The sequence below is a fragment of the Urocitellus parryii genome, chromosome 8, assembly GCF_045843805.1.
Source record: "Urocitellus parryii isolate mUroPar1 chromosome 8, mUroPar1.hap1, whole genome shotgun sequence".
NCBI classification, from domain to species: Eukaryota; Metazoa; Chordata; class Mammalia; order Rodentia; family Sciuridae; genus Urocitellus; species Urocitellus parryii.
In genome coordinates, this window is record NC_135538.1 from 36,347,536 (window position 1) to 36,371,546 (window position 24,011).

Here is a 24,011-nt window from a genome sequence, read left to right on the forward strand (position 1 = left end):
TTATTTTCAATAAACTCTAGTATTTATTAAATTATAAATTTTTTAATCAAAAAGAAAAATGCAGATCAAGAAAAACCTCAAACTACAAGGACTAGACAGCAAAGCCTCTGGGAAACATGAAGTGTGTTACAAAGATTCTGAAACATAAGTTATTAACTGTTTTCTTCACAATCCATTTTAATAACTTTACTATATAATAGTTGTTATTCTTCTATTTTTAAATCCCAAATTCACATCTATTTCCACATTAAGCTTCCTGCTCATAATGATACCAAACATCTCACAGGTGCCAAATTTTAGTAATGGTTTTACGCCAATCCATGCAGAAAAAATAAGGTAATGCAAGAGTTGGATGAGGACTATTAATGCACAGATAATATACATACACTGGCCAAAAGAACTAAAGAAACTTAAAAAAAAAACTATAAAGTAAACAAACATCAAGAAAATGGGAAACTAAACAGCTCTCAACTATTAACACCCAAGTTCCTTACATTAAATAAATTTCTCAACAGAGACATGTTAGACGTTTTAATTTCAGATCTATCCTTCCCTCACCCCTTCCCACCCTAACTCCCCAAATGCACTACTAGGGATGAGTATAATGTTACGTGGGCAGAAATTTACAGATAACCATTTCAACCTTGAGCATGGAGCTGAAAACTTTTTAAATTTAAACTTCAGTTACTGTGCACTGTCCATCAGGCCTTCTAGATCTGACACTCACTGTTCCAGCCCCTGCTACTGATCGATCAGTTCCTGATCGATCAGCTACTGTCTGGTTTACATTAGGAACCAAAAGTCTCTGTTGGGTCAAGGAGTGCTGTGCAACAACTGCGGATACATCTTCACTATCACTACTGGCATCTGATTCGGTTTCTTCAATGGAGGTGTCAGGTACCCTGCTTGAAGAAGGTGATTCATGATCTTCTTCTCCTTCCCCCCTATGACTCCTTTCAGCTATGCTGTCTCCACTGAGTTGTAAATGAGCAAAAGAGTCTTCCAGAGAAGTACCTGCATCAGGGGATGGTGTTGCAGGACTGGTTAACTGGCCATCTACTGATGTTAGGGGCCTTGCAGAAGACACTGGAGGTTGAACAGAAGCTCCACTCTGTGCTGATATGCTGTCCGCTCCATCGGCAGAACTCTCTCTCGCTAGGTTTACGGTATTAGTGTCACAGTCCAGCCTAAGTCCAGCTACTCCCTTCTTTGGTATATCTATTATATCTCGCTTAATCTTCCTGCGACGTCCATGTTCATTTCTCCTATACTGAACCATATTTTCAAGATCAGCAACATACAGAAACCCAGCAATTAACATTTCAGTGTTCTTTTTACCTTTAGAAAAAGCATCTTCCAGCTCTTTACTAGTACGCTCATCATACTGCCACCACCCATTTCTTCCTTCATAATACCATGCATATTCACCATTTCCTCTACTTGCTGCCTTAAGTTCTTCTGGTGACAACAAAGTTGGCTTGTCAAGGAAATCCTCAGGAATTTCTTGTCGACAAAGGGCACATCGCTTTCCAAGCCACGAAGCTCCCTTTACACACAGATAGCAGAAAACATGCTTACAAGGCAGACTGACTGGGTGAACACATGTTTGCAGACAAATGGCACATTCAGGAACAGTTAGAGAAGGTGCAGTATTAGAACAGGACTCATTCGCTTTCCTGTTCGTAGGAAGCATGTTTATTGAGTGATCAATCTCACCACAGCCAGCCATCCTAAGAAAATGAAAAAAATACAATATTAAAATCACGTAAATTCTTCCAATATCTAAATTCAACAATTCAGAAAACACTTCATAAGTACCTATTACATGCATTACATGCAAGCCACATAGAACCAAATAGATTGATAAAACCAGATACAAAAGTTTAAAAATGTACAATCCATTCTTGACTGACTACAATCGGACTAAAAACCACAACATAGCCAAAAATTAATTCAGATGACAAACAATTTTGAACCCTTTCCAGGATGATTACCAGCAATTTTACAAATTATGCCATACATTAATATATTTGTTACTTCACAAAGAGGCCATATAAAATTAAGACTAAAGCTGAAATCCTAGAAATTCTCTACCTCTGTTATATATGTAAAAACACATGTTTAACCACTCATTTGTCATGCCTAGCCATTTCTTTTCTGTGAAACACTCTTCTAATGGTTTCCTTGTTGGCTTTTTCTATTTTTTCTAAACCCTATGTTCTTCTCATTGTATTCTTTTGAAATGATCTTATCTATACTCATGGCATCAATTACTACTTATATATAAATGATACAAATTAATTCAAACTGGACCTCTCCATTTGGTGTGGACCTATATTGTCTATTTTAGATCTAGTATATCTGGAAGGTACAAAGCTGAAATCATGATCTGTTTCTTTCTTACTCCCTAAAATAGACTTCATGGTGACACCACTATTTGCTTATCCAAGCCAAAAATCCAACTCAGAAACTCTCCTCCTACATGTTTCCATCCAAATAAACCATCATTGTATCAATTTTATCTCTCAAATTTTATCTCCTATATTTACCTAATATCCATCTCTACCTTCCCTAGCTATCAAGCAAACATTTGCTTATTAAATTATCGCATATGCCTTTTAATTTGTCCAGGCACAACAGCTGCTTATAAATTGTTTTTTAGGATAATAACCAAAAATCTCTAAATCCATCATGCCCTGTATGGTCTGGCCCCCACCTCCATAGGAGCCTCATCAAACTTCTCCTTGACCAGGCTTCTAACCAAACTGGCTACTCCCTGTTCCCAATAGGGAACACTCCTTCTCATCTCCTGCTTTCCACACCCCTTTTGATAGGCAAACTAGTATCCATCTTTCACTTCTCTTTAGAAAACCTCTGTGACTAAGTCAAATAATCCTGTTAACTTCTTGCTACCACAAACTCCTCATTCTTTATCAGAATTGCAATGTAACATTTACTTTCATGAAAATGAATGTTTTCAAACCAGATATTTGGGTTTCATTTTAAATAATTTTAACCTAAATTATCGGACCTAAAACTTTTTTAAACATGTACTTAGATACGCCTTGACAATATGTAAAAATTGTCAGTGTACGTATTGATGCAGCACAATGAAGAGCTGTATAATGAAAAGCTTCAGCCAGCCAATGAAAGGAGGATAACTAACTGAGAGAGAACTTACATAATGAAACCAATGCTAGACAAGAAATCTAAAAACCTGGTGAGTCTTACTCTCCCTTATTAATTATGTGCTCTTAGTCCTTCAGGTAAAATTTTAGTCTAATTTCCTCACCTAAAAAAAATCAGAGTTTACAAAGCTCTGGTAAGAATGGCCCTCCAAATACTTAATAATCACTAAAGCTCCATAAAAGTTAGAACCATATAAAATCATGGGAGAAAATGATACCACTAACAAAACTGCCCTGAAAACAAGGGAAAGAGAAATAAAAGGCAAGATTTGTCAAACTGGAAACACTGAACTTAAACACTGACATAAAAATTTGAACTTCTACCTTATTTGTTCAGATAAACAACATCCACTACACAGTCCATATATAATGCTGAGGACTGATGGATCTAAAGATAACAAGACATTCATCTTATTTTTGTTTGTTAAATAAGGACACAAACATGCATGTAGATAATCACATTATGCAATAAACAAAATGTGTTAAGATACAAAGCAATGAGAGACAATGGTCATTAGGTGGGTGGCCCTGGATAATGGAAGAGATTTCAGGCAGAGACATATGCAAACCACTCAATCATGTAAGCAGTGGAATAGCAGGAGATGGAATTGTAAAGGTCATCAGAAGCCAAATAAGAAATATCTGATGACTTTTATTCCACAGTAATAGGAAACCAAGATATATTTAAAAGGGCAAAAAAAAAAAAAAACAGGGGAGCCGACTAATGACTGAGAAATGGAAGTAAAGATTTCAGAGATTAGAAACCATTAAATATTTAAAATGAGTAAAAACTTCTCTGCACCAGTTAATTCTGCCATTTTAAAGAAGAATATTTAGAATATAATCACCATAAGGACCTTTGCTTTTTGCCCAAGATTAAGAACTCAAAAATAAGTTCAGCGGTGCCAGGTGTGCTGGTACACACCTATAATCCCAGCAGCTTGGGAGGCTGAGGCAGGAAGATCTAGAGTTCAAAGTCATCTCAGCAAAAGCAACATGCTAAGCAACTCAGTGAGACATTGTCTCTAATAAAATACAGAATTGGGCTGGGGATGTGGCTCAGTGGTCAAGTGCTCCTGAGCTCAATCCCCAGTACCCCCCACCAAATGAGTCCAATGATTATAAAAAGGGGATCGTCAATAAAAATGTTTAATCAAAAATTTAAAAACAGTATTCTTTGGCTTTAATCACACCACATTCAATCTTGTAATGATCCCATTTTTTTACTGCTTTTTCTGTGTTCTTGGTTCCTTAAGAACTTACTAATAATGTAAATTTTTAGAAAAGATTTATCTAGATAAATCTTTTTAAAAATCTAGATTTAAAAAATTATCTAGATGAACATTTATCTAGATAAAGACACAACAGAGTCTCCATGGAAGAATTAATCAAAGAAATGCTCAATTTCTAAGTTCTTTTTCAAACCAACTCTAGGTTTATAGAATCCAGCAAAGTGCAACTTTCCCTAACCCATAGAAAGCTCTAAATCAAGCAAATATGACTTCCGAATATGTATTAGGCACTGTAGGAACTTTAAAATATTTTTCCTTTTCTTCAAAGATCTTAAAACAACTTAAAGTACAAGTAAAGCACATGCTTCTTAATGGCCCAATTAACACCCCCATCTATCCCACCCTTTCTATTCCAAAAGAGATGGCAGTGCTCTCCACATTTCATCTCAGAAACTCTCATTCATTGCAATTTAAGTGAAAGAAATTAATTTCAATGAAATTCTTGAAAGTCTTTTTAAGAATTTTCCTATGTGCCCAAATTTCCAATTAAGAAAAAGAAACCAAGAAAGAAATCCATTTACAAGTAATCTTTTATAAATAAGTAAAAAGCCTGTGATTTGTTATTAAGACAAAGTGATAAAATGGGCTATTGCTCATCATTATTTTGAAAAAATAGCAATATCTTACAAATAAATGTCTATATCCTAAACTATCTAGACCACCTGTAAACAAAAGACAAGTTTAAAATTTTGTAAATTTAAATGGAATACAAGGCTGACAAAATGCAAACAAGATATCCAACATGTCACTGGGACCAATGCCATACTTTCAAATACATAATTCCAAACGTGTTATATTTGATCTAAGTAAAATTGACCTGAAACATCAGTTTTCCAACACATGCAAGTGATTTATATATAGAAAAGAAAGTTTCCACTGGTTGTTAGGTGGCATGCTTATAATCCCAGCAACTCAAAAGGCTGAGGAAGGAGGATTTCAAGTTCAAAGCCAGCCCAGCAACTTAGAGAGACTCTATCTCAAAATAAAAAATGGGGGTGTAGCTCACTGGTAATATGTCCCTGGGTTCAATCCCCAGTACTATTTTTTAAATTTTTAACTAAAAACATTACTTTCCACTCAGCTTAATGTTATCAATATTTTGTACAACTCTTACCCTTACATGTATAGGTAAAATTAACCAACTTTAAAATGTAAAAAGCAATTATGACCACCCTAGGTAAGGCATGAACTACAAAAACAATATATTTGGAAAGGTAAAACAACAACTCTGTGCAGATATTTTGTTTCCCTCATCATAATGAAGTTTACTTCATTGGAAAATTTTATCAGAAAACAAACAAGGGACACTGGAGAGCTAAAAGTGCATTATTTCATAGGAAACATTCTCAATTATCAATATGCAATAGCAAATTTTAAATTCTGATTCACTTTAGTCCACAAAGTATACTGCCGTCGATCACCAAATAAGAAACTGGGAGAAACATTTGTTAATACTTCTTATATAATTCTGGATGAGGCATAAACAATAGATAAAGAAAAGATGTTTAACAATGTAAAGATCAAGCAACCTCAAACCACTAGCCTGCATATAAGACATACTTCAAGGCTGTTTTTATAATCATTTTAAACAATCCTACTGTCTCTATTTCACAGAGTTTCAATAATCTTAAAATAGGTGACACCTCAAATGTATGCAGAGATTCATACCAATATGTAAATAAGAAATGTTTCCTCATCCCTCTTTGTATAGAGTAAAGATTTGGTAAAGAATTAATGCTAATAAAAAAGAAGTATTCCTGTCTAATAAATGTTGTATGAAACTCTACAAATCATTTTGCAAAAAAAGGAATTTATTTCTAGGTTACTAAATTAAGAAAAATTCAACACAAGGAAATTTGTAGTTAATTCAACTCTGCTAAGGAGCATCAATTAGCACCTATTTTCAAAGACTTTCTTACTAAAAATTCTTCATGTGCTATTTTAACCTTCAAGGATTAACCCCATTCTTATTCCCATAGATAAGCCGTGGTAAATACTTCTGCAAGATGGTAAGTGTCTATCAACCCTACTAAGTCTTCTCTCAAAAAAGAAAGACCATAAAGCGATAGTAGTGGCACTGATGGAAATCTTCAAGGATTCAGATTTTGTTGAAACTTCTTAAAGATCTTTAATTAAAAAGAAAGGTAAAATTATGATAAACACAAAAAGTCCTCAGCATATAAATAAGAACATTTTAGCCAGCAATAAAAATACCAATTAGGTGTTCACAGATGTTTACTTCTACTATGTTCAAATATAAACATAGGACTATCACTTATTTATTATGTAATATGTGCCAGGCACTGTTTGAAGCACTTTATATTTAATGCTTACATTATCCTATAAAATAAAATAGGTCAATTATTTTCCTTATTTAACATATAAGGGAATTAAGAAAGTTCAAGCGATGTGTCCAAAGACACTGACTCACCATTATTAAGTGATTGAGACAGCTTCAAATCCAGGTGATCTGACTCAATATCTATTATCTTAATGCTACAGATTGCCTCCAAAATAACTATGGCCATTCAAATACAAGAACCACCCAAAATAATTTTAGAAAAGATAAAATTTCAAGAAGTTAACAAGAAAATTTGCCAACTAATAAAGGAATGAAAATTCCTGTCACTTGCCCAAAGAGCACTTGTGACTTTCGGTATTTCTCTTTATTCCCTTTCAGTTTTGAACTAAGGAAGAAAATATTTCATCATCTATTATGCCTATGGCACTAGGAAAGAGATACATCATCATATTTCCTATCAAAATGCAAGGGAAGAAAAGTTCATTAACACATGCCTTGCTTATTAGTTTTATGACAGGCACAACAGATACCAGAAGGAAATGGTTACATGTAGGAGGGCACAGGCTTATATTAAATGAATGAAATGTACTTTCCAAGAAGTGGTGCAGCAAAATCTTGTCTTTATGGTATCTTAATAGGTTTAGACATTTATTCTAAATGCAATGGTTCTTAAACATTTTGGGGCTAGTTTTATCAGGAGTTTGATGAAATCTGACGTCAAATTTCAAGGGGTTAAAAGATCTCTATAAAGTTGATCCACACATGAATCCCTATAGCAGCCAGGGGAATTCACTGAAAGATTTTACTTTAGAAAATAACAAGTTAATAATTTTTCAAAACTTTAGACAGCAGTTTGGAGAAAAGTTTGGTAGTGGGGGAGGGCAAAAGGCAACTGGAATTTATATACATTCAGGTAGAAATCCAATATAAGATAATGAAAGGGAGGGTGCCGACATAAGGTTCCAACAGTAGAATATAAGAAATGCTAAAGAATAGAAAAGATGGAGAGTGGCACTATTCTCCAGGATTCAGAATTTGAGGAGACTTTTGTCTCAGACACAAGGACTTTAAGATATTTATAAGGTTTCCAGGAGGAGATAGGTAGATGATAGCTATATTTACTAGATTGGTATTCTAATCTAGAAAGAAATCAAACTGCCAAAAAATCTGATGAGTCACCAACACATACCCAATTCTTAGAGCCATAAAAATCGATAAATCCCCAAATTAAACCCCCAAAGAGAGCAGGAAAAGAGGCTAAAGAACCTTGGGTTACTCTAAAATTTATAAATGAGGTATGATAGCCTGCAAGAAAGATGGGGAACAAAGAGAGAACATCACCACAAAAGCCAACACTGGAGACATTTGCAAAAAAAAAACAAGTGTCAAACAAAGAGAAAAACTATAAAAGTTACTGTGGTCAAATTTCAATTGATTGAACTGCATGTTGCAAAAATTGTGAACTCCACATCCTGATTTGCTATTTTGATTTTCCAAAGACCATCAAGCGTGCTATGGATAACTTTCTAATTTAGCAAATACAACTTTCTTTCCCTAGTCCCCCAGACTACTATAAAACTTTTCCAATGCCTAGTTTAAGAGATACTCTGACTCCAATATCACTGAGAAATTACATAAGCCAAAGATAAATCTTCAAAATCTACCTGCATCTTTACTCTGCTTTATCATCATTCCTCCTGAGAACATGGTACTGCTGGTTGTTTTCAAAACTAACCCTTCAATTTCTAGTGTTAATGCCATGCCTTAACTCCTCCAAGACTCTAATATTTCAAAATCAATTAACATGATAAATCTAATGACCTCTTTTAATGCAATCTATTCAATACTATTGCACTAAATAATATTAACCATCTATTCTGTTTCTTAAATTTCATACTTTTCATTTCCATAATAGCATTCTCAATATCTTCTTTCATTTCTTTTTATCTTCTCTGGCATCCTTTAAATACCATTACTTCTCACAAGTGGGTAGTACTATATTCTATGCCTAGACAACTACAAAATATTTCACATTAATATGTAGACCTATACGACTCTCAACATCTAATATCCAGAAATCTTCACAGATTTATAAATAAAGTATAATATATATATATAAAGTCCATATTTCTAATTCTGTATTCAAAAGGTTTTCCTCAACATTCTCATGGTACTTGAAATATGACTGAAAACAACATTATCTGTTCCCCTTAATCTGTATCCTCTTTGTTCTCTACCTTGGATAACACCTGGAGCCACTCCTGGTACTACCTTATTCCTTGGCCACTTCTCTCTCTCTCTCTTTTTTTTAATACAACAGAACATTCTTTAAATACGTCCCCTTTATTCCCAAAGACTGTGACCCTAATTCTAGACTCCTGGACACACTCTTGTAAAAAACAGTAACCTTCCAACTGATTTCAGTCTTTTCTCCCTCAAGTCAATCATGTTTAAGTAATCCTCTTTCAATTTTCAATAGTTTATTTACATATACATATATATATATATATATATAAAATTAAATTCAAAATCCTAAGTATTACCTTTCAAGACCACTGATGTGGGTTTTACACTGAAACAGACTTAGATAAAATCTAAGCTTTACCAAGTATTTTTAATATGGTTACCTAGCATTTTCCAAGTTTATATAAAGACAAAAATTACTGAACCCAAATGTTTTATTTAGCATCTTGGAATCCGTACTTTAATAAAGTGCCCCAAGGGGATTATTCTTTCTCAGTACACACTGACTCAGGCAAGTGACATAATCTATTTTTTCATCAGCAGGTGAGACAACTAGTGTAATATACAGTGATAAAATTCAAAAACTCAAATAAAACACCCAGTAAGCCCCTTGTAAAATAGTAGGTACTAAATAAACATTTAATTTCTTTTACTTACACTTTGAAATCTCTTTCTCCTACCCTACTTTTCGAAACAGGGTTGTTCCCCAACTTACCTAAAATGCCCTGATATTAGGCTGCTATATCCCTCCTCATTCCTTTGGCTTGAAAATATTTTCTAACTTTCTCTGATTGATAAATTATAGTCATTTTTTAAGGCCAAACTAAAAGTTCTTTTGTCCACTTTCAACCACTCAGATGGGACTAATTTCTTACCCTCAATTCTAATAGCATTTTACTGTTATCTCAATATGACATTTAATTGCATACACACACACACACACACACACACATATATATACACATTTGTTTCATATACTAGAACATAGTGAGTTCCTTGATGATCAATAGCTAGACTATCTAACCAAGAAGACTAAACAAAAAAATAGAGGCTGGGGATGTAGCTCAGAGGAAAAGCATTTGCCAAACATATACAAAGCCCCATCTTGTTCAATCCTCAACATAGGGGAAAAAAAATGATAGAATAGATTAACATAATTAAATAAAAGATACATGTGTACTAATTTTTTTTTTTTTAAAAAGGGTTACTGGTATCATTTTTCTTTTACCCAATTCTCAACACTAAGAATGATATGGTCATAATTTCAAAGGAAGTACAGAATCAGATATACTAACTGGGAGAATATGGAATAATGTCTACAAGGGTTACTCTGGTTCTGTAATGTAAACACTATAATCACAAAGCTTCAAAAGCCAGTGAAATGTGTGATAATATTTTTATGACATCAAGTTAAATAATGTTCATATCAATTTGAAAGAAAAAACTATTATGTTCATTGTGGGAAATGTTATTGATGAAACACTGTGGGAAATGTTTCATCAATAACAATCAAGTTCAATATGAGCAAGTTCAGGGTAATCTAGCATTTTAAAGCATATTAAACAAAGACTAAATGACAGGAAAATAAAATTGTATATCAGAGTGAATTGATATGAATAAAAAGCAACAGTACTAATTAAAAACTCAGCTATGCTCTGAAGAAATGCCTTAAATTTAGTGAAACAAGTTTTTAGTAATTACTGTTTTTATAACCCAGACAGTTTCTTGTTTATAAAACCAGATACTGTCTAACTACGTCATTTATTAAAATGTTAAAAGAAAGGTAGACCCTAGAGGCCCTGGAGATCTTGCCAGTTTTCTGGCCCTTAATAAGCAAATTCCTGTTTTCAGTTTCACTTCTTACAGCGATTTTTCCCCCCATAGGATAATTTAATGCAAATAAAATTGCTAACTTAATAAAGCATCTATAAGCCAATACAAAATACTCATTTGATATAATTAAAACTAAACATAACAGACATTTGATTGACAGTCTTTTATACCAAGCCATTGCAAGTTTTGAAAAACCATGATGCTATACTTACATTTCTATTACAGATTCCACAGATGCCTGCCACAAAAATAAAACATCATCTTCAGCAGCAGTCAGCCAGATTGTAGTATATTCTCTTCCACTGCTGGTTCATTCTTTGTGCTACAAAAGAAAAAAAATTCACTATCAATTTCTCTATAGACTAATCAAGATCAACAGAATTAGTTAATTATGTATGACCCTTTCACAAGTCTATGGAAAATCTTATATTTAAAGTAAAAAAAATAAAAATCAAAAATCAATCATGTGAGCTGGAATGTAGCTCAGTGATAGAATGCTTCACTAGCATGTGTGAGTTTGATCCCCAGTACCAGAAAATAAATCAATAAAATGGGTATTAAAAAAAAATAACACCAAGGATGCCTGCTTTTTCATCACTGCTCACTGGATGTTCTAGCAGAATAATTAGAATGGAAAAAGAAATTAAGGATATAAAAATTGTCAAGAAAGCTGGGCACAGTGGCATATGCCTATAATCCTAGAGCCTCAGGAGGCTGAGGCAGGAATGAGTTCAAAGTCTACCTCAGCAAAAGTGAGGTGCTAAGCAACTCAGTGAGATCCTGTCTCTAAATAAAATACAAAAAAATAGGGCAGGGGATGTGGCTCAGTGGTCAAGTGGCCCTGAGTTGAATCCTAGGTAGCCACCCCCCCACAAAATGTCCAGAAATAAGTTTTTTAAAGTGTCTAAGTAAAATTGTCTTTATTTTCTATAAATAGACAAAAGATTCCCAAAGAATTCCCAAGAAAGTTAATTATAAAGTCTGGCAAAGTTGTGATTACAAGTTTCACACACACACACACACACACACACACACATACAAACACACACACACACGAGTTTTGTTTCTATATCAATAACAGTCAACAATCCAAAAAAAAAAAAAATCTATGAGATGATTCCAGTTAATAGCATCCAAGAGAATAAAATAGCTAGGAATCAACCAAGGAGGTAAAAGACCTGTACATTGAAAATTATATTACTGAAAGAAACAAGAAGAGCTAAATAGGTGGAGAGAAAACCAGCTTTCATATATTTAAAGACTTAATATGTTAAGACAACAAATACTACCCAAAGTGATCTACAGATTTGACATTAAGAGGACCAATGTTATCAAAGTGATCTACAGATTAAATGTAATTCCTGTCAAAATCCCAGCAACATTTTTGCAGAAACGGAAAAGCCAATCCTCACATTCATACAGAATTGTAAGGAGCCCCAAATAGCCAAAACAATCTTCAAAAAGAATAAAAACGTTGAACAATTCCCACTTCCCAATGTTAAGACAGAGGTCCAGGCATCAAAACAGTACAATGCTGGCATAAGGACAAAGACATTAACGGAATAGAATTGAGAATCCAGAAATAAACTTATACGTCCATTGGCAATTAATTTTTCAAAAAGGGTATAAAATCCATTCAATGTGGAAAGATTACTCTCTTCAACAAATGTTGGGACGACTGAATTTCCAAGTGTAAAAGGATCAAGTCAGACACTTACTTTACAGGATATGCAAAAATTAACTCAAAGTAGATCAATGATCTAAATATCAGAAGTAAAACATAAAACTTCTAAATGGGCAAATTTTCACAACCTTGGAATTGGTAATAAAGTCCTAGATATAACACAAAAAGCATAAGTAGCAAGAAAAACAAACAGATTGGATTTTATCAGTCAAAAGACATTGTCAAGAAAGTAAAAAGAGCCAGAGAGGCAGGCACACACCTGTAATCCCAGCAGCTACAAATTAATTCAAAGCCAGCCTTAGCAACTTGGTGAAACCATGCCTCAAAAAAAAAAAAAAAAAAACTGCTGGGGATGTGGTAATACCCCTGAATTCAATCCCTGGTACAAAAAAAAAAAAAAAAAAAGAAAAAGAAAAGAAGTAAAAAGATAATCTATCTTTAGCACGGAAGAAAATTTTTACAGATAATGTGTTTGATTTAAAGTTTAGAATAAAAATTTCTACAACTCAATAACAAAAGGACAAAAAAGAATGAAAAATAAGCAAAGAACTTGAATAATGACTTTGCCAAAGAGATACAAATAGTCAATAAGCACAGGAAAAGATGCTTAACATAATGATTGGGAAAATGTAAAAGTCTCATTGATATAGCTACTGGAATGACTATAATTTTTAAAAACATGAATAAATGTTGGTGAGAATGTGGAGAAACTGGACCCTCAATCATTGCTGTTGAGAATATTAAATTGGGTATCTATTATGAATAACAATTTGATGGCTCCTCAAAAAGTTAAACATAATTACTATATTCCCCAACAACCATGCCCCTAGTTATACATCAAAATAATTGAAAACAGGACTTAAATGGGTATTCATATACTAATCTTCATCACAGAATTATCAGTGAAAAATCAGAGATGATTCAAAGTATTCCTCAACAGATGAATGAATAAATAAAACATGATATGTAATCATATATTACTCAGTATTAAAAAGGAGCAAATGAAGTTCATCCAACATAGGTGAATGTTGAAAACATTATGCTAAATAATCCAGACATAAAGAGGAAAACATTAGATTTAATTCAATTTAAACAAATGCTATAGGTATATGGAAATTAAGAAGGGGGAAAGGAGTTATTGTCCAATAGGTATACATTTTCTGTCAGAAATGATGAACACTTTATAGAAATATACAGCAGTGATGGTTACACAGCATTGTAAATAAAATTAACTACACTGGATTATACAATTAAAATAGCTAAATCATAGAATAATTTTACTTGTATTATACCACACTAAAAAACTTTCAAGTAAAACAAGACCTGTATGGACAAAGAAACAACAAAAAAGCCCATCATATAACATTGAATGTATTCGGCAGTCATAGCCTTCCTGCAAGGGAGGTGTACAAAGGCAGTTGTGATCACATTAACTAGGACTTACTGCTATTTGCATGCCGAAGTTCACAACCTTTAATGGAAGCTCTCTCAAGATTCCTCCTGTTCAGAAAATCCAGAGGTACCATATAGAATACCACTTCAATCATTAATTTTTTTCTCACTTTGTATTTCCTGCTTACACTTCACTATCTACTGCCAAGAGGCACACCATACTACACAGAACTTCAAATGAAGCAGACATGATTAACTAAAGAGATGAAAAATCTCACAATAAGCACAAGGTAGGTCAGGCTTCAATCCTGTCTTTTGGTTCCATGTGCCTCTTATATTGTGGTCATCTATCTCCCCAAGGTATCTAGTGATTCTAAAGATAAATATTTGTAATATATGTGGTCTCTAAAATGCAAGCCTGCTTATTCTACCAGAATAATAGAACAAACAAATTTCAAAACCAGTAAACTTTCATGGGCTGGGGTTGTGGCTCAGTGGTAGAGCACTTGTTCAGCATGTGTGAGGCACTACATAATAAATAAAATAAAATAAACATATTGTGTTCATCTACAACAAAAAAATGTAAAAAAAAACTTTCAAAAGTAATTGACTAAATAAGGTTTCTAAGTAATATGGCTTTTTATTTGCTGACTTTAGATGACACAAGTACCATTATATGACTTTCCTTGCAACCCTCACTTTGCCTGAAAGTATCTACAAATTCCATGGCATAACAGAAGAGCATTAACATCCCTCTTGCAGCCTACCCATTTTCACACAACCCATCTGCTTCCTATCTACAAGTCAGGAGGAGACATTCTATTGTTCTAACATCTTACTTATTCTTTGAAGTCTCTCCCATTGGCTATAATATACACAATACCCTACTGTTACTCTCTCTACCTTCACTACTGATCCTTCTCTTTACCCTAATTCTGACATCACTATGAGCCTATTACACATACTTGAGAATGAACCATTCAACATCTATCTCAGAGGTTTCTAACACTTGCCCCAACATATTAATTACAATTATGTTTGCTATAAATGTGCATTCTCCTTCTCTACACCCAGAGATTCTAGGCCAGTGGTACTGATGCAGATAGTCTAAAGAACACAAAACTGTCCTCAATTCTCAATTTCTGAAATCCTAAATGCAATTAACTTCACTTCTTCTCAGTAACAAAAGAACCACCACCATGTTTGGAACTAGCTGACACCTTAAACTGCTGCCTCTCAGATCACAAGCACCGGTCCTTTCAGTTTATTTACTCATTCCCAAACCTGCTAATTTTGGAGACCTCCAGCTTCTTGACCAAATCCTTTTCTTGATACAGTTCCTGATCTCATTTCCTTTCCTGCCCAAATTGGAACACAGTTTCTTAACCCTTAAGTCCCTCACAGCCTTGTCTCTCATCTATACACTCCACATATCCCCATCTTTGCATAAATCTTATAATGAAGTAAAATCTCAACTTCTATTCCTTTATCACCTAATTGTTGATGGAAGGGGGGAAAAAAAACCCGCTTACCTCCACTCTCCCTTTCAACCAACCACACCAGAGTGTGCCAATTTTTATTTCTAACACCTCTGAAATCTATTCTGTAACCTCCTATCCATTACTAACACCTTAGTTTAGACCCATTTCTCACCTGGAATACTCTTCACAGAAACTGGCTTGCTTCTATTATCACCCTCAAATTCATTCAGTGATAAAGGACAAAACAGACCAAATTCCTTCCATACCTTAAGCCCAATATTGCCTCCCTGGTCTATAAAACAAAGGCAAAGCTCCTATAACAAAGGCCTTAGTGATCTGAACCCTAAACAAACAACTCTCTACTCTTTTTTAACTCTGATAACCACCATCATACATTAGTACTCCAGTTATGCCAACTTACTCATCCTCCAACCCTCTACTTATTATTTCCTTCTACCTGATATAGCATATTCTTTTACAGTTTCTTTTATGCCTATTTGTTCTTCAATATATTGCTCAGGAATAATTATCCCTACCCTTTCTTTTAATTCCCTCCAGAAAATCAAATGTTCCCTCTTCTCTATTTTCTGTTTTTCTTAAAATATTTTCCATTATTTTTCAGTGGTGTATTATAGTTGTATAGAAAGGTGGGATTGTTACATATTTTGGTATGTTCTTCTATTACTGAAATTATCACATGCACTGAGAGTATAAGTTTTCAAAGTCTGATTCCCTTATTAACCCATTAAGTCCCAAGTTTTCAATTCAGTGACTATGTCAACAAAATTGACACAGGTTTATTGAAATAGATTGGAAATCATAATCTAGAACTTATATAGCCTTTATTATCTTAATAACAACAATACAGATTATTCTATAAATAGGACACTGGGACAATATAATTTTCTCAAACATTCATAAAAATGTTTTCTGCAACACACTTTTTGCAGTACAAAAATACAGGTCATAACTCATTAAAAAATAACCACAAGCAGAAACATGTTAAGAATTTGTCAGGCAGCAGTGCAGTACACAACACATTACTATACATTATACATTGTCCCAGAGTCCTATTTATAGAACAGATACTTAATGAAAATTGATAAAAAATTTGATATACTGTGCATGCCTTGAAATAAAATGACAACTAGTTCTAGAAATGAAATAAAATGACAACTAGCTCTAGGTTAGTTCTGGAAAATGTTTTCATGAACACATTTCTTACATTTGTATCAGTTATGTAGGTAACATTTGGTTCAGTTTAACATTTAGTAAAAGTAACTTCCACAGTAAAGTTCATACCAATTTACAATGAAGCTAAAAATATTTTTGAATGCACTTATCATTCATCTGTTACTTTTATCAATAGAACTTTAAAAACAATATATATTTCAAAGTTAACAGAAGTAGTATATATGTTGCTCAATTTAAGCTTTTTTATAGGTGTTCCACATCTGGGATGACAAGACAAAAAGACCTGAAAAATAAGCCTCATGAAGACAGGACCATTTTTACATCTTTAAGTGGCTAGTAAACTGCCAATCATTTTTTATTTGAATTGGTAGCTATTGCATAAATGAAAAATTACCTTTCAAAAATAACCAAATTTGTTTACTCACATAACAAAACATTTGAGTTCTGTGAACAAGGCACCAAGCTCAAAGCTACAAAAGATGTTAAGATAACTAATTTTTTTAAGAACTTAAAAAATTAAGAGAGGGATGTAAACTGTAACTACATTTACAAATAAAGATTCAAGTCAACACTATATCTTTTGGAAGATATACCTAACTATTATTCCCTGGCAGTGAATTCTCCAGAATGCACATAAAAATCTAGCAATAAGCCAAAATAGGATTCTGGACAGCCAAAACACCTTCATAAAGCTCTTTCCCTAGGGATAAAGGTAAGGATGACCATACAGGATGGCCTAGCATTTGTCTAGTATAGTCCTTTGTTTCAAGTATCCTGGAAAATAAATTATATAAACATCCTATTCTTCACCATAGGGTATTTGGATCATCATTCAAAAGTAGATTTACACTTTACTCCCATTCTAAGATCAAAAACTACTGCTAAAGACTGCTGTTGATCATTAGCATTAGTTGGTCATTAGTGGTGCTTCCCTATTTTGCAAGTGTTTAAAAACATCTTAATCAATCATTTTAATCTCTTATTCTAGGAACATCTGATTGAATGTTAAACTCCAATCTAGCAGATTTAATTGCCCATTTCTTTTAAAAATCTTATTAGACCACTGTTTATACTTTAATAATTTGATTATTCTTTTTATTCTTATTGATTCTTACTTATTCTTATCTTGTTCATAAATATGTTAACTATGAAACAAACTGATGCTTAAAGGAACCTAGGTTAACTGAAGCAAAGTAGCTATAAAGTAATATACAGAAATTTCCTAAATATTTTCTATTTGGGTACCTAAATAAGTTCTAACCTTTTTTTATAGGTTAGAACTTTTTTTTTTATAGATCTATTTCACATAGCTGGAAAAAAAAAAAAAAAGCTGTAGCCACACTGAAGTAAAAGCTTTTCTACATGTACATTAAAACAAAAGTGATTTTTAAAATGTCTAGTTTATATAAGGCGATAGAGTTCTATCATTCTGATTTCCATACTTGTAGACTAATAATTCAATCCAAGCAATTCACCTTATCAACAAATTAATACATTCTCTGAAAAAGACCTTTAAAAACAAACAGAAACAGAGACCTATTCACACATTATATGACAGCAAAACATCTACTATAAACACAGACACTTTTCCACACTCTAATCCTTCCCATTCAATGGAACACTCTCACCCTCATTATACCCCTCTAGTTTAATTAGATTTTGTAAATATGTCTATGATAGTCTATCTATCATAGACTCATAGACGGTAATCTCTATTCCAGTATGACCTTTCCTTATATTAACTAATACCCTTTTCTAGAAAACACAATAAAAATATTTATTTAGCCTAATATTTCCTTTTTATTCTTTTTTTAAAATTCTGGACTCATGAAATGGTCAGGACTCTCAGAAATGTCTTCCACCAATTTTAAAAATCTTGATGATTCTTTTTATTCCTTTAAAGAGCTTTGTTTTTGTATGAGGGATGGAAGCCAGGGACTCTTCACCACTGAGCCACATCCCCAGCCCTTTTAATATTTTATTTAGAGACAGGGTCTCATTAAGTTGCTTAGGGCCTAGTTAAATTGCTGAGGCTGGCTTTGAACTCACAATCCTCCTGTCTCAGCCTCCTGAGCAGCTGGGATTATAAGCATGTGCCACTATACCTGGTTCCTTCTCTTTGAAGGAACCAGGTATAGTTATTCTTTAACAATAAAATAAACTCAAATACTATCTTTCTATGTTCTTGGTGCATTTTTAAAAGTATTTCACTTCTAAGTATGCATTATCTTTCAAAAATAATTTATAAGTCAATGTAAGTAAGTTGGTCCTTCAAATTTGAGATTTAGTAATACTACCCCATCAATAGATATCACTCCAGCTAAAAAAGCAGACAAAACTGTTTAAATGTAAAACAGGACTCCTGTGGTATCCCTAAAAGAGTGCATATAGTACATATAATATTTTTAAATATTGCAAGTTATGATGACATTTTAAATTTCTATCTCAGGGATAATTTCAAAGTAGAGGCTAGATGGATAATAAAAGTTGGGGGAAGGAAAATAAACTAAAATGTTAGTAGCAATCAGATCCTAACTATGCAAACTGTGGTTCCCAACCAGCAATACCAGCATGACCTGGGGGGTTCTTACAAATGAAAATCTGAAGCCCTACCCCAGACCGGTAGAATCAGATCTCTCGGTGATTTAAAGGCTTCTATAGTCTCATTATATCACTGCATCCTCCAAACAACCTGTAAAAAAATGACTAATACACATTTCACAAATGAGCAACCCCAAATTCAGAAGGCTAATAACTGACTCAAAGTCACAGAGATATTAATACCTGATAGGATTCAAACTCAAATACACTGATGTACTTTAAAAAATCCTTTCTACAATGTACTCTCTCTCAAGGAAAAAAACTAGAATAGTTTTTTGCCTAAAATATTTTGCAAATACATATGTAATTTCAAGTATAACACAAAGAAATAGGTAATATTAACTTTTATTTTATTCAAATCAATGTATCTACAATGTTACCTTTTCAATATGTATTCATTGTAAAGAAATTATTAATGAGATATTTTACATTCATGTGTGTATACTCTGAAATTCAAAGTGTACTCTACATTTACAGCACAATTCAGACTGGACACATATCAAGTAATTAATAGCTCCAGGTGGTCAGTAGCTATCATATTGGGCAGTGCAGATCTACAATTTTTTCCTTAGCAACTTTTTTGTAAACACAAAACTGGCAAGTTATTACAGTAATCAATAAAAAGAAAACAATGAACTCCATGTTAATTCCATGCATATTCTATTCTGATCAGTTAACAAGTTTAGGCGGGCCCAATTCTGCCAAGCTGACCATCAACTACAACCTCTGCAGAATATAATTTAAAAAGCCCTGGGATAGGGCTTCACAAAATAGGGTATATATGTAACACTCAGAACTGTCATGTGAAAAAGTCCCAAATCTTCCATAATATCTGAAAACAACATTTTTTTTTAAAAGAGGGGAGATTGATGCTTCCATTTTATTCAAACCCAGGAAGAGAGAATATTGTAATTATAACCACAGACCCAGAAATAATTAAACAAAAAATAAATAATTCAAATATTCATAATTCTGTTGCAATGAATGATTTGTAAATTATACAGACTCAATGTGATGATCTATTAAAAAAGTAACAAAAGCATTAGATTACAATTGTGAAGAAAAAAAGGGGTGACAGATTAATTTATAACTATATAAAGGGTTTAGAGATTATCAGTGATTAATTTTTACATAACAAATTAAAATAAGTACAACTGAAAATGAAGTAATATTGCATAGTTTAAAATTTGTGACTACTGAATTCATTCATTCTCCTATTATTTGAATAGTTATTTCTTATGAAAATACCTAGAATTAAAAGTCCAATTTTCAAGTCTGTCACAAATTTTTTAAAAAGCCATTTTCTTTTCCCCAGATAGTAAATTCAAATAAATAATTCTTTTAAATATATATATATACATAATGTTTATCTAATGATGTGTGTACAATATTATATAATAAATATGTATACACATTTTCACACAGGAGAAAAAGGAATGAAGAGTAGAGATTAGGTGATTTAGTAGATAAAGCTTAACATTTTCTTAAGAGTTCCAAATTAAGAAATGTAACTAAATACCATAATGTATCTATTTTTGGCCTTCATCACCCCAGTTGAAGACCAGCTTACAAAAAAACACAGGTCACACTTGGAAGATCATATCCATTTCAGCTGAATAGGGTCCAATACTTTATTTTAAATAATTCTTTCCCAATTATATATCTTTTCCCTTTAAAAACAATCTATTTACTGCATTCACAATCTTAATACTGAAGCATTAAACCTTTACAATTCTTCTCTCCAAGGTGGGGCTTGCATTTTATTTCAATATGGTATGTACATGTGAATAAATATTGTCTTTTAATTATATCAAATATAGGAGGTTCATGGCCAGCACCATTTTATAAAAAAGTCTCTAATTAAATTTGTGATCTTGGTCAAGTCATAACTGCCATGTCTTTGTTACTTCTCCCTACACTATAATTCTGTAATTCTAAGTGCATTAATAGGCATCTAACAAGGGCTGGGGATGTGGCTCAAGTGGTGGTGCACTCCCTGGGCATGAGTGTGGCCCAGGTTCGATTCTCAGCACCACATACAAACAAAGATGTTGTATCCGCTGAAAAGCTAAAAATAAATATTAAAATTCTCTCTCTCTCTCTCTCTCTCAAAAAAAAAAGGCATTTAACAATAGGCTCTGTTTTAATTAACCCGAAAGACAATATGGCACAAACACTAAATAGAATACAGAAATAGGCATAGGTGGTTGTTGCCCAATGTTAATAGGTTAGTTTCTATACTCACAAACATTGTTCCTAATTCAGCCTGTTGTTTCACAAATTCAGATTTCTTAATCAAAGGAAACCAGGCAAGAGAAAAGTCTCAGCACCTTTCATTACTAACAGGGGGGGGGGGGATGGGACACACACAAGTATTCAAATACCCCAATAACCCCTTTGTTAGAAGTTTCATGCAAATACAGAAAATGATATTATTTAAACAGAAAATTGTGAAATTATTTAATCCTATCATTTTCATCTTTTAATTTAAGAAATCATCTTGAATTTTTTCAAAACAAGTCTGCTCCTTTCTTCTGACAATTCAAGTCAGTGAAAACTGAAACACTTTACCAGGTTTCTCCTAAAAGGAAAAAAAAGAAATGTCATTTCCTTTTTAATCCCTCTTGTCTAATGACAAGAGGTCTATGACAGCTATTTGGAGAAAGTTTTCCTAATGATAATAATTCTACCACTTTCTTAATGGCCAGCAAAAAAAGAGAAACTTTCAAATGTTTAAGTACCAGTCTTTTCCACTGGCCCATTTGACATGTAAATTCTAAATCCAAGTGCTCCAATTAAAATACCCAAGGCAAAACAAACATCCAAAATCTATTTTTAGAGTGGCATTCACTCTTTAGTTTTCTCTTTAAAATGAGATTTACTTGACCTATTTTCCTGTGTTTTTACATCACCCAGACATTGAACAAACAATGTGCTAGTTAAAAAAAAACAGCAAAGCCAACATCACAAATCCTATTATTTGTGTGGGTCATTTTCTTCGTGTCCTAATATGCCCTGTCTTTTTGAAGTCTAAATACAGTCATTTACTAAAATGTTGTAGGTCTTCCAAATTTTGTAATTACATACTGCTTTCAATGTCCAAGTTATATGTTCACATCTCTGCTTGAAAAGTACATGTATACACACACACACACACACAGTGTGTGGGGAGTGCCCTGGCACCTGAAATGTCAATCATTCAAAGAACAAAGCCTTTCCTGTCATATCTTAGCTTTCTTCTTCCCCTAAGTTCTACATTATTTAAGTATTTTTAGAACGTAACTTAAAATGTTCAAAACTTGGAAGTATGGGCTTACTAAAATGGCACTTAGGGGGGAAAAAAAAAAAAAAACATATACCAGAAAGACTCACAAGAAAAAAAATCTTGTTGCCAGAATATGTGGTAAAGTTACAGTCGTACAGAGTTTACCTGTGAAGAGAGCTGTTCCATCTCCACACTAAAAAATAATGTTACAGCGTTTCTTTAGAAGTCTTCAGAAAATAAACTAGCGACAACAATGGAAGACCATACTCTTTCAAATAGGATGGAGAGTAGGAAGAGAACTCCGCACCCGGTAACCAGAACAAAGCAACAACCTCGGCTTTAAAGACGCACAGAGGCTGGAGAAGCTCAATGGGTACTCTGGACACATCTCCTGATTATTCCAATGCTTTACTAATCGTCAAAACAACTGATCTAATGCAATGCTGGGTTTCAAATGGGCAAGGTGGACGGATTGCTCTCTCAGTGTTAGGCAAGCCCCAGAGGCTGAGTAGAGAAGGGAGGGAGAAGAGAAAGCAGCAGCCAAAGACTCCAAGAAAGACAAAATCCAGAGACCGTGCGCCCTGACTTCGATCTGACCCAGGGCCCAAAGTGTTTGACCACACACGGAACAAGGTGCAGGCTATCCCCCAAATCATCGTCGCCCCTAAACCTTGAGGCCAGATGGTGCCCGGGTAGAGGCCTGACACCATCGCCGAAGGGGAGAAGAGGGACCCGCGGCCACCCAAGGCAGCGACACGGACCAGGCGGAAGAGGCTGCGCAGTAATGGCCGCTGCTCCGCCTCTCGCACCCTGGCTGCGACCAGCTCCGGCCGTCGCCCAGGGCAGGGGCTACGGCGGCCGCCGGCAACGCAGTGGCCGTCACAGTCTTCTTGCCTGCGACAGCAGCCAAAGCGTGGGCGACGGAAGGGCTGAGCTGTCCCCTCCCGCCTCCGCGCGGACAGTCGGGACCGCGCCGGCCCAAGGGCGTCCATCTACGTACCGGCCCCTGACCCCGCCGCCGCCCCTCTGAGGCCCTGAGCGCAGGGCCGACCCGAAGTGCGTCGCGGCAGAAGGTGACACCGCGGGCTATACCACCTCTCCCCGAGTGAGGATCCCCCAGTGACTGGCTTTCACCTTGCCCCCAGCCAGGGTTTCGCCCCGACTCCCACCTCTCTGGCCACAGCTGAGGCCACCTCGCAGTCTTTTCTCTTCGGCCTCGGAGCCCGCAGCGGACGGGGACGCGCGCGGCCGTCACGTGACCGCCCGGCGCTCGCGGGGGCGGGGCCGCGCGGGGAGGGAGCCGCGCTTCGCACCCGCGCGCGCCCGCGCGCGCGTCTGCTCAGCCTCTGTCCCCACGCTCCTCCCAGGTGCGCGTAGCCATGTGCACCAGCTTTCCGGCAACGCCGTGCCCGTCACAGTGCAGCAATTTCGCTTACTGGATCCTTCTAACTGGTCCCTATTTTACTTTCCATGTGCATCTTGGCGGCTGGAGGCTCTGGAAGAATGCGGAGCCACTTTCGAGAGATTTGGGGTGG

The 24,011-nt window shown here is 34.7% G+C and overlaps 1 protein-coding gene across 2 annotated transcripts; it reads right to left on the bottom strand.

The window, feature by feature from the left end:
• Rnf146 (ring finger protein 146) lies at window positions 1-23,731 on the bottom strand. 2 transcript variants are annotated; one of them, XM_026380545.2, is made up of 3 exons: window positions 23,646-23,731; window positions 11,072-11,181; window positions 1-1,730 (listed from the first exon to the last, which is right to left on the bottom strand). In XM_026380545.2, coding segments are annotated over exons 2-3 (1,059 nt in total). In that variant the 5' UTR covers window positions 11,074-11,181; window positions 23,646-23,731; the 3' UTR covers window positions 1-673. The 2 variants fall into 2 exon arrangements, with proteins under 2 accessions (XP_026236330.2, XP_026236337.2); XM_026380552.2 differs by lacking the exon at window positions 23,646-23,731 and adding an exon at window positions 23,477-23,629.
• Window positions 23,732-24,011: the final 280 nt, after the last annotated feature.